This window comes from Rhinatrema bivittatum, chromosome 10 (assembly GCF_901001135.1).
Source record: "Rhinatrema bivittatum chromosome 10, aRhiBiv1.1, whole genome shotgun sequence".
Taxonomy (NCBI): Eukaryota; Metazoa; Chordata; class Amphibia; order Gymnophiona; family Rhinatrematidae; genus Rhinatrema; species Rhinatrema bivittatum.
This window is the reverse complement of record NC_042624.1, coordinates 71,660,356-71,672,421: the sequence shown is the minus strand read 5'-3', so window position 1 is coordinate 71,672,421 and position 12,066 is coordinate 71,660,356. Positions and strand designations below refer to the sequence as shown.

Genomic DNA, 12,066 nt, shown 5'->3' with positions numbered 1-12,066 from the left:
TGTCCAGCTTACTGGAGGTGCAAACACTCTTTGAATTTTAAACAATAGGTGGTGGAATTTGTAAATAGTCGGTATTTCCTTCTTTTTAAGGCCTGGAGAAGCTACATGCTCTGACCGGCGGCCCCACGCGCTATGAGCTGCGTGTGGATCTGCGGACCGCCAATGACTCAGCCTATGCTGTCTACGATTTCTTCCGCGTGGCATCTGGGCGAGACAAATACAAGATGATGGTTGGCAACTACAAAGGCACGGCAGGTAAGCCACACCTATTGCTCTGATTTACCCATAGGCGAGCAGAGCGGCTTAGTGGCTAGTACGAGCGGGCACTGGAAACTTTATTTTATTTGGTTTTGGTTTTGTTTCATTATTTTCTTCTTTTGTTTTGACCGTTTCATTTTGTTTTATCCTTTAAAAACCAAATAATAAACAACAAAGAAAAAAATGACCCTCTAAAAAAACAAAACCAAAGACAAAAACTGTTGATTCCATCCACTTGCTGCCTGTTGTTTCAAGGATTGCTCCCTATTTACCTGCTTCTCCATGATTCTAAAAAACCCTTTATCATCCCCCTTCTCAGCTGTCTCTTCTTCAAGCTGAAGAGCCCTAATCGGTCTAGTTTTTCTTCCGTTCCACCCCCTTTATCATTTTTGTTCTCTTCTCTGTACCTTTTCTAGTTCTGCTCTATCTTTTTTTGAGACAGGGCGACCTGTGCTTATAAATTGCTTTGGGATATAGCCTGGATACTGTCTCTGTCAACTAAATTCTTTTTCTAGATGCATTTTGCAAGCAACTAGAGCACCAGTTATCGAGGCTATGGCCATCTGTCTGTCCGTGCAGGTGTTTGTGCAGGCACAATCACACACAGTGAATCCGAGCAGGAGGGCAGGAGCTGGGAGCTGCAGAAGTGGTAGGGAGAGGAGGACTGGCAGCGGGGGCAGCTTGAGCCGCAGGGGTGGCCGGAGCCTCCAGAGAGGAGGGGGCGGAGGGGGGGGGGCGGGACCAATGGCAACATCAGAGTAATCAACAACCTTGATTAACATCAGAGTAATCAACAACCTTGGACAACTCCTTAATGTATTTTTCTTTTTCTAATTTGGCAGGTTGTATTACCTTGGCTATTTCTTTTTTAGCTCATTGTTAATTTCTCTTTCACCTTCTCTACAATCCAAGTTGCATTATGTCCCTGTTTTATTGTAACTGCTATCTTCCTATTCTATCACATGTTAATGTTAAGTGTTTTTAAGTATTTATCCTTTTGTCACACCCTGTTTATTGTAAACCGGCATGATGCGACTCCCATCGCGAATGCCGGTATATAAGAAATGCAAATAAATAAATAATAAATAAATCAGCAGCTGAAGCCACATGGGTGACAGCGAGCCCAGGTCCCGCCATCAGAAATGGATCCGGCCACAGCAGAGACTGAAAGTAGCAGAAGCCCAGGCCCTGCCACCCAAAGGAAAGAAGCAGTGGATAAGTTGGGAGCAGGTGAATAGTGGAGGAGGAGCCTTGTGGTTAGAGCAGTGAGCTATAACCTAGAGAGACCAAGGTTCAAATCCCACTATCACTCCTTGTGACCTTGGGCAAGTCACTTTACCCTCCATTGCCTCAGGTACAAACTTACGGGCTGATACAGTACAGTGCGCTCTGACGGAGTGCACTGTTAACCAACCATTGGACGCGTGTTTTCCCTTACACCTTATTCAGTAAGGGGCTGAAAATGCATGTCCAACCTGCCAAACCTACCTGCCAAACCTAATAGCGCCCTCAACATGCAAATGCATGTTGAGGGCGCTATTAGGTATTCTCGTGCAATTCACAAAGCAAAATGTGCCACCAAACAACACATTTTACTTTCAGAAATTAGCGCCTACCCAAAGGTAGGCGCTAATTTCTCCAGGCACCGGGAAAGTGCACAGAAAAGCAGTAAAAACTGCTTTTCTGTGTACTCTCTGACTTAATATCATGGCGATATTAAGTCAGAGGTCCCGAAGAGTAAAAAAAGTTTAAAAAAAAAAATTTTGAAGTCGGCCCGCGGCTGTCGGGTCAAAAACCGGACGCTCAATTTTGCCGGCGTCCGGTTTCCGAGCCCGTGGATGTCAGCGGGCTCGAGAACCGACGCCGGCAAAATTGAGCGTCGGCTGTCAAAACCCGCTGACAGCTGCCGCTCCGGGCCAAAAGGAGGCGCTAGGGATTCGCTAGTGTCCCTAGCGCCTCCTTTTGCCTGTTTCTACCGCCGGGCCTCATTTAAATACTGAATCGCGCGCACAGGCGAGTGGCCTGTGCGTGCGCCGGGAGAGCAGGCATTCGCCCGCTCTCCCGCGGACTTTACTGAATCGGCCCGTTAGGTTGTAAGTCTGTGGGGATAGGGAAATACCTACAGTACCTGAATGTAATGCGCTTCGATGTACACTTTGAAGTGCCAAAAAGCAGAATATAAAAATCTAAATAAATCAAGAAAATAAAGAACATAGAGTGAAAAGTACAGGGGAGGGAAAAGGGAGGGATGGGGAGGAGAGACGTGGAGAGTGTACACTTAGAACACTAATATGATTAGGTGTGAAAATATGTACTAAATAAATAGGTGTTCCCTGCATGCATACACACATCACCACTCCACATATACAGGCAAGTATTTACACCTCCCAGACAAACAAATATTCACATCCACCCTACCCCCCAGCAGGCAGACATATACACACTCACACTCACCGCATACAACTCCCACCCACACAAACCCCTGCCATGCTTCCAAACCAAGCTCCACCAAGTCCTTCCTCACAGGTGTACCTGTGTCTGCCAGTGGAGGAAGGGAAAAACGCCATTTTGTCCCACTGTAAGCTTGCGCTTTCAGTCTTACCTTCCTTCTCTTCTTAATCTTGCCTTTCTTATTTTCTTTTGTCTCTAGTTCTTGTCTAGTCTGTTCTTTCCTTGTAGTTACTGCAGTGTAGCCTGGAAAGTGCTGCAGATCTCAGTTTTATCATTTCCCTGTAGATGCAATAAGTTGCACACCATGCAGAAGTTCAATATTCCACAACATCGTGGCCGTCCTTTGCAGTGGCCAGCACTGTAGGTGAACTACTTTACCTATGATTATAGGGGCTGGAAGGGATCTCACACGATCATTTAGTTAATTCCCCGGCCTCCTCAAAGGATCCACTTTAACTGTGTCATCCCAGACAGATGCATATCTAACCTGTTTTGAGATCCTTCTTTGAGGGAGATTCTTCCAGGTAACTTGTTCAAGTGTACTCAATGGCAAATCTCCCTTCAGTAGATGAAATGATAATTCATCTTTGCTCTCTTTTCCTACAGGTGATGCTCTGACTTACCACAGTGGGTATAGATTCACCACATGGGACAAGGACAATGATGTAGCTCTGAGTAACTGTGCAGTGACTCACAAAGGGGCTTTTTGGTATAAAAATTGCCACCTGGCTAACCCCAATGGTCAATATGGGGTCAACACGCACAGCGAGGTACTTGACATCAATAGCAGGGAAATAATTTAAGGATGAGGGCAGAGTTATGCCTATGCCACACTGACTCTATGTGTTCAGAAGACATTTTTTCTAACTCTGTTCTTTTGCTCTTTGATCCAAAGCATTTTGAGGTTTTTAGTCAATTGAAACATCATCAGAGCTTTAAATTTCAGAATGCTTGAGGATAGGAAGTAAAATGACAAGTCTAAACAAATATGTTTGCATTGAGTTGGCGATTTTCAGCACATAGAAAGAGTTACAGGACCGTTCTCTTCCTGTTCAAAACAAGATCTAATTTTTATGAAGTGATTTTATCTCCAGAGGTCCATTTTTGTGTTAAGAGTTTCTATAGATTTTGTAATAAAGCATTAACATGAAATTGAAACCACATTTATGGACTTGACAAGTATCTGAGTTCAAGTTCATTTGATGTAACTCCAGGCCTCCTTACATCGCATTCTAAGTGGCACGATCTGTAAACCCAGAGAAAAGCATCCCCCCCCCCATCTAAATCCCAGATCAGAGGACAACCTTTATTCGGCACTCATGTTTGCCTGTCTAGCCACCCACACTCATATTTGTTCAATAATCTGAGGGGTTATTGTAGGGCCTATGCAGTATGAACATATATTAGACAGCCTTCTCCACGCAGCTCAGTCAGTGCGGCACAGCCATAATTGACAGTGCTCCTTGTTATTCCAGCTCTTTCAGTACTGGAATTTGGCAATGCTGCGTAATGCTGTTCTGCAGTTTTCCCTGCCATAGCATTTCTGCTTCTCACATGGCCCTACCAATGCAGTTCATTATTAACCACCACTGCCCTCTGGCTATTCCAGTTGCTGAACTTCTCGCTGGCAGCACTGAGTAACTTTGGTTTGTGGATGGTGAATATGCATAACCTCTATAGACTGGGTTGAAGCCTGGCCTGCTTAACCAGATTCCAACACAGGACTTCCGTTTTTCCATCATGTCCATGCGTTCGTTTGTTGAAAGGAAGTTCTTTGCTTTCTTCGTAGGGAGTGAACTGGGAACCGTGGAAGGGTCACGAGTTTTCTATTCCATTTATTGAAATGAAGATACGACCTCACGTGACTAGCAGTGAACCTGTTCTCGGGAGAAAAAAGAGGTCCCTGGCAGGGACGAGGAAGAAGACAATGTGACTGAACTGGCCAACAAGAGAGAAAGAGAGCCAGCGAGACAAAGGAAGAATATCTGATGATCTTATTACTGCAGTGCTAGCTGACTAAAGTTTTGTGCTCTCATTGGTTTCTTTCCATGGAGAACACATTGAAGATGTGAGATGATGCTCACTAAATTTTCAAGTGCTGAATAAATGTTAAATGTATTATAGCTGGCAAAGGAAAAGAAGGAATTGACTCCTTAATTGGCCTTTAAAATCCCTTACAAAATTATATTTTTTATTTTAATGAGCCTGCGGTGACGCGTTATGGACTGATTGTTTTATAAGGAGAAAAAAAACTCTTTTTGAGTGGAAAATGACCATTTTCCATTTTGACCCTTCGAAATGTTCTGCTACACCAGTGTTTTTCAGCTGGAACTTGAGAGACACCGCTCTTGTACCTCTCATAGCTCCCAGAGTAGTTTTAACTATTGCTTAACATGACTATACCCTGAAATGCTCTCATGCTGGGACTTAGTAAAGTGGATGTATTTGGGAGCAGATGTGCTAAAGGTTTTTCTCATTTTGTTTTGATGAGGAAGATGTGTAACACACCTGCCATTTAATTCCTTAAACTATTTAATGCTTATCTGAGACAGAAACTCCAAAATGTATCCATACAGCTACTAGTAAAACTGTTGGAAGAACCCTCTGGCCTTAAAGGAACTATAGCTTCAATTTTCTTTAGTTTTAAAACTATGTACAAAAAATAATTATATTGTATAAATGAATGTATTCAGTTGTGCATGTATGTGTAATATAATGTTTTTATTTAATATTCTCTTGTTTCCTGTTTATCTGCCCAGCAACGCCTGTCTGTCATTATCTGTATCGCATCTGTTTTTCCTCAGTGAGTCATCATGCATGTCCACCAATAGTGTCCTCAGTTTCTGCCAAAGTTGTCTCTCAAGTACTGCAGTGACCACTTCCTGTGAGCCGTAAAGTTGGTTGTAACTCACCCAAGCTTTAAGTTCAGTGCTAGTCTTCGGCCAGTCAGCCAGAGTAGTTTAGACGAACCTTGCAATAGTGAAATCTAGTGTAGTGAATTTCTTGCCCTAGGGAATTTTTCCAGGTCTCATTTGTCCTTCCAGGGTATGTCTGGATTGGATCTTCTGAATTCAGTCCCTGTGATACTAAAACAAGTTGCTTCAGTTATATTGTATGACAGAGTATGTTAAAGGACACATCACCGTATCTTTTTATCTGTTAATTAACTTGAACATGCAAAGGGTGGGTGAAGCTCAACAATTAAATTTCAACAAAGTAAGAAAAGGTGTTGCTATTTTTCTGTGTGTTTTTAAGTGTTTTTAGTGCCTGCCTGTATTCCATTCAGCATGTATCTGGTATGATTTTCTTGTTGCAGATTTAAGGGGCCTGCGCACTAAAGGTTAGGATGTACGCTAAGGTCCGTTAGTGTGCACATTGAATAGCATGCTATATAGTAAGACTCTAATGAGTATGCTAAACTGGGCTCAGATGGCATTAGCATATAAGCATGTGTAAATGAAGGAACATAAGATGCAAATGAGAATTTAGTGGGAGTATATAAGAAGTTGCCATACTGGGTCAAGCCCAACATGCTATTTCCATCATCAGCCAATCCAGGTAACAAGTACTTGGCAAGTAGTACCCAAACATTAAATAGATCCCATGCTACCAATGCTGGAAATAAGCAGTGGCTATTCCTTAACTCAACTTGATTAATAGCAGTTTATGGACTTCTCCTTCAGGAACTTAGCCAAACCTTTTTTAAACCCAGTTAAGCTACCTGCCCTATCCATATCCTCTTGTAATGAATTCCAAACATTGAGTGAAAATTATTATTTTTATTTCATTTTTTTATGTCATGATACATATATAGGAAAAACAAAATATACATACAGCTGAAGTAAGTATAGTGCAAAGTCAAACAGTGCAAGAATTGACAGCAATGTATCAAGTATAAAATATACAAGAATCCATGTACCACAACAATTTTACAAATACACAATTAAGAATGCAAGCATTCACACATAAAACAAGACGCCCTTTCTTCCCACACACATGCACAACAAAAACATAAAAGTATTTTATCAACACCATTGAGTAGTGAATCCCAACTGCTTCAAATGATCCTTAGCTGAATCAGACAGAAGAGTATAAAAAGATATTCAAGCTTGCTTTTAATCTTTAGATAAAGAGTGATGCATAAATAATACATCTAATTGCTCTATATGCATTCAGTCCAGTCAGACATAAGGTTCATCCAAGAGGTAAAGGGAGGAGATTCTGGCTGAATCCAAAATTTTAAAATACAGAAAATGATTTGTTTTAAATGTACTATATGCTAACTTCATGGCATGCTCCCTAGTCTCCTTTATCATCTTGGTCTCCCTTCTCTGTACCTTCTCCAGTGCATCTATAACTTTTTTGAGATAAGGCAACCAGAACTGAATACAATACTCATGGTGCGGTCTCATGATGGAGTGATACCGAGGCAGTTGACATTCTCTGTTTTATTCATCATTCCCTTCTTAATAATTCCTAACATTCAGTTTGCTTTTTTGACCGGCCTAGTGAATCCAACACCCAAACCATGAACTTCACTATATCAGGGGTGTGTGGTTTTCTCTTTGTGAAGCCTATGCACTAAACCTCATGATACAAATTTTTAGCATGCAGTTGGTTAAAAATGGAATGTGCAGGCTAAAATGCCACTTAAAAGGGCATGCACTTTTATTAAAAAATAGACTGCTGTTAGCACAAATGCTAATATCACAAAGTATGGTGTTTAAATGCTGCCTCTAGCTGAGCTCTAAATAGCATCTAGACATGACACAAAATAGCATGCATTTTCTAAACTGAGCATGTGGGGTCCTCTTTTTCTCATGTCTCTATCTCTGTGCTGCAAAACTGTTGTCAATGCTGAGGGCAGAAGATGGAGAACATCTGTATCCCAGAAGAGAACATCTGTATCCCAGAAGAAAAGGTGAAAGAAAAGAAGACAATTCCAGGAGAGGGAAAAAAAACCTAACAGCCTCAGATCTCTGCCGAGGAGGAGGAAAGTGCAAAGGTGGAAGAGAGGTGATGGCCATCATCCTGGAGGTTGTGCCACACACGCCCAAGATGCCAGATCCCTGCTGTAAGACAAGGGTGAGCAAACTTTTCGAGATGAGCCATTCCTAGCTCCATCCCTGGGGGAGATAGAGATAGAGGGAGAGAGAACCATTCCTGAAGGAATGACAAAAAAGAGCACTAATGTAAATGATGAGGAATCAATTAAAAAATAAATCTTTATTAGCTATTACGAAACAATTAAAATAAAATGAGCACCTTTATATTGCGAAAGTAACACAAAATCGCCTCGATTTTGGTTCCCACTAGCTTATGTGAGATGCGGGAGGAAGGCACAGCAGTGGATAGCGATTAAACAATTTCAATTGAAATTTCAGTTGCGCGGCTGCCCGTTGGTCCCACGATCATAGATTCACTTATTCTCTATCGATTTAAACACCCTTTCTTTGGCTGTTAAAAATAAACATTCAGTGATTTTAAGATCGCTAATGTGTGACACCACTTCCAGTGAAATAGCCTTTTCCTATGGATGCTGACCATACAATTAGCATATCCTGTATTCCTTCCTAGAGAGGATTTCATTTTACAGAATTGCAGCTAATTTTCATCATTTAACAAGCTAATTGACGTTTAAAAGCTTGGGCATTGTTCTGGCTCCCCCTTTTTTAATGTGAGAAGCCCATGAATGATATTTTGGGTGTTCTCTATATCAGGGGTTCCCCCGGAGGAAGCTGCTACCAGCGAAACAAGGGCCTTGTTGGGGCAGTAGACACCAGCGGAGGATTCCCGATGAAGACCGGTCCGGGGATTCACCGCCCAGGCCGGCCCAGGAGATACCACGTAGTCTGCCGAGTGCGGCTCTGTCATGGCCGTGCTCGGCAGATCACGTGACTAGCGTGCCCGGCCCTCCAGGGGATGCCCAATCCCCCGATAGGCCAATCCGCCCCTGGTAGACACCATACCTAGGAGGAACACCGTTCTTCCATAATTTCAAACCTAGCTTATGGATAAATAAAATTTCTTTGTATAAGATGATACATTGGCTGTGTAGTCCAGCATATTTGTGAACAGTTCCTTTCATGGTTAACGTGAGTAATGTCGCTATGCTTTGTATATGTAGTTTAAGAGTGATCGTGTTATATGATTGATATTGTTTTTACCTAATTGATATTTCTTTTGACGTGTAAATATGAGTCTCATTCTATAATATTAAGCTGATTTTTATTGAACTAGATTTGAGAAGGTAGGGACTGATTTGTTTTTGTTCAAGATTGGAATATATAAATATAGGGACATATGTAAGGTTGTCTTTTTTGTGTTACATGTAGCAAAATAAAGGTGCTCATTTATTTTGTTTCATAATAGCTAATAAAGATTTATTTTTAATTGATTCCTCATCATTTTCATTAGTGCTCTTTTTTGTCATTCCTTCAGGAATTTTTTATTTTTGTCTGTTTGTTGAGCACTCTGCATAATATACATATTACCTGATTTTTCGTATCTGTCTGTAACTATATCTATATATCTCTATCTTATCTATATATCATGTGAGATAGATATAGATAGACACACACAGACATATGCTTTGAAGTGCTGAAAATCAGAGCATTAAGCAAATAAATACAAAGGATATCCTAGAATCCTGGCCTGGTGTCAAATTTGTACTCACACATACACACCTCATATTCAGATACTCCACAGCCAGAGAGAAAGACACAGGCACAGACAGGCCACACAAGCCCAGTGTGGGAAAGAACATTTTTCAAAAACCTTAGGTGCTAGCCCCAATTTTTAGTAACTTGGACAGACTGTCCCATTCTGCCCAACACTTATTCTTTTATTTCTTTTACCATTTTCCTCTTTATTTTTATTTTTTTATTGTTTATTAGTTTTGCTCATTTTTTTTATTTGTCCATGTTTTGTTTATTTTACTTTTTGCCTTTATTCTCTCCCTCCTTAACTTCCCTCCCCTAACTCCTCCCTCTCCCCCCCTCCTCCTCCCTCTATCTGGCCTCTCTGTCCATTTCCCTCCCATACCTCACCACATTATTCTCTCTGGTCAGGAAGCATCTATGCTTTCTCTCCCTGGATAAGGAACGACAGCAGGGACTCCTCTTAGACTGGGGTCTGAGGGTGGCAGCTCTTCCTGGGTTGTGGTGTACCACAGCGGCTTCTCCTGTGTTCGGGTCTGCCATGCCGGAATTGGCTCTTCTCCCAGGTCCGCTGAAAGAGCTGCATGGCTAGGCCACGGCATGCTAATGATGATGTCACTATGCTCCCTCTTGAAGTTGTAGTGCCTGCGCTGGGCCACGATTGGACAATGTAGTCATATTGTTCTTCCTCAGTCAGCCAGCCAGCACAACTCCCCCCTAATCCCTCTTCTTTTAGGATTGTTCATGCTCCCTATTGGTTGGCCACCGATTGGCCCATATAAGTCAGTGCTGGATATGATAATAATGTATATGTGAAGGAGGATGTATTAACTGTGTCTCGATAAGATTGTAAATCGGAAAATGGAGCTGACTGTAGTATGCCCACGAATGTCTGACATGTTCAGTAAATAGTTTTATGTACAACAAAATGCTCATCCATGTAAATAGTTATGCTGGTTGGAACTTCCAGAGAATAAAAGTTAACAGTGTTGGAAATTTGAATTTGGTGCCTACTCCACTTATTTGGCAGCATGGATCTGAGTTCATGGAGGGGAGAGAGGAGTAGCGGAGGTTGAAGGTTTCTGCTGCTGTCACCATCTGCTTGACCCTGTTAAGAACCCACAAAAATACATTTAGAAAGATCGACCACTATATAACAAGGATGTCCTATTCCATCATTTTATGTACCCTGTCGGGGGGAGGGTTACACAATAAAACAATGAATGAAATGAATTTTTTGTTTGCAGTGCTATTTTCTTGTTAACAATATAAAACAAATTGGCATGCTTTTCATTTCATTCTGAAACTATTGCACATTCCTGCTTCCTATCCATATCCAAGTCTTCTCCACTCCTTCCCTCCTCCTGCTTGATGAGTGGCACCCTGAATATCTTTCCAGGGATCATGCATGTCATAAACTGAAAATAATTAATATCTAAGACTGCATCAGCGAGCCTTCTCAACTAGATGACATCTTTTCAGTAGAAAGGAAGGATTACAAAATACAAAAAAAAGTAAACAAAGCATACAAATGCAAAAAACCACCAGTCAAAATGTACACATGGGGACTGCTATTCAAAGAAAGTTGGGGTCAGTTTTAAGCATCCAAAGTTAGGTGAATTTCAGCCTAACTCAGGCGTCTAGGTTTTCTGCTGAAAACTGGGCTAGCTTTAGCTGGCCGAAAACAGAGGCACCTAAATTTAAAATTGCTATTTATTTGCTTACATTTTTTCCCATAATGTGGACAGGAATTTTATTTTAAAATCCAGGAATCACAAAATCCCATAAAACATCTGATATTCACATTAATAACTTCCCAGCATTTCCTGTGTCTTTGTGATTTTTCTTTTGCTCTGCTTATTTTATGTTTGTCTTCATTTCAGCCTGCTATTTCAGTATTTGTCTCTTCATTCTTTTTAGTCTCTGTCTTATGTTTTTTTTATCTTACTCCTTAGTGTGCCTCTCTCTCCTTATCTCTTACTATCTGTCCCTTCTTTGTCTTTTTCTCACTCCATTGCCTCTTTCCCTCTTTCCTTTTTTCACACTCCCCACTTCTCTTGTCTCCCTTCCTCTGTATCTTTCTTTTCCTGTTTATCCTTCTGTTCCTTTTGATCTCCCCTATAGCCTTCCATTTTCTCACTGCTCTTTCTTCTCTCTCTGTCCTGTTTTTCTCCCTCTCTCCATCTGCTCCCTTCTTTTCCCTGTCCTCTCCTCTCCCCAGAGCACAAGTTTCAGAAGTTTCTTCCCAGGGAGGGGGTGTGAGAGGAGGATCCTCTTCGCTCCTCTGTGCTGGCAGGCGCAGACTGCCGACGATGGCTTGAAGCTGGCGTGTTGGCTACGAGTTGAAATCCACTGTCCTATGCCATGAGAATGTCCCGACGATCTGAAGGCAGCATAAATGTGACAAGCTGGCTATGGCCCAGAGGGATGCCAGGCGGCACAGAGAGAGGCATAACCAGCCGGAAAAAAGGAGGTGACATTGCTCCCGTACAGGTCCTTGGTGAAGCCTTGCCTGGAGTACCGTGTTGGGTTCTGGAGACCGTATCTCAGAAAGGATAGAGACAGGATGGGAGCGGTTCAGAGAAAGGCAACCAAAATGGTGTGGAGGAGAATAAGGACAGGGGAGATATGATACAGACTTTTAAATGCTTGAAGGGTATCAGTGATGCATGGGAATGAAGCCTTTTTCCAGTGGAAA

General features: G+C 41.9%; 2 protein-coding genes across 2 annotated transcripts in view; one reads left to right on the top strand and one right to left on the bottom strand.

Annotated features, from left to right (window-relative positions):
- The window catches only part of TNN (tenascin N), a 65,364-nt gene extending 59,111 nt beyond the window's left edge, over positions 1-6,253 (top strand). Inside the window, exons 15-17 of the mRNA XM_029618796.1 lie at positions 91-255; positions 3,316-3,479; positions 4,499-6,253. Of these exons, the coding sequence (XP_029474656.1) occupies positions 91-255; positions 3,316-3,479; positions 4,499-4,642 (473 nt within the window). The 3' untranslated portion in view covers positions 4,643-6,253. The remainder of the gene's footprint in view (positions 1-90; positions 256-3,315; positions 3,480-4,498) is intronic.
- Positions 6,254-9,729: 3,476 nt separating this feature from the next.
- Positions 9,730-12,066, bottom strand: part of KIAA0040 (KIAA0040 ortholog) — a 54,156-nt gene continuing 51,819 nt past the window's right edge. Inside the window, exon 5 of the transcript XR_003858953.1 lies at positions 9,730-10,476. The gene's annotated coding sequence lies outside the window, so the exon portion shown is untranslated. The remainder of the gene's footprint in view (positions 10,477-12,066) is intronic.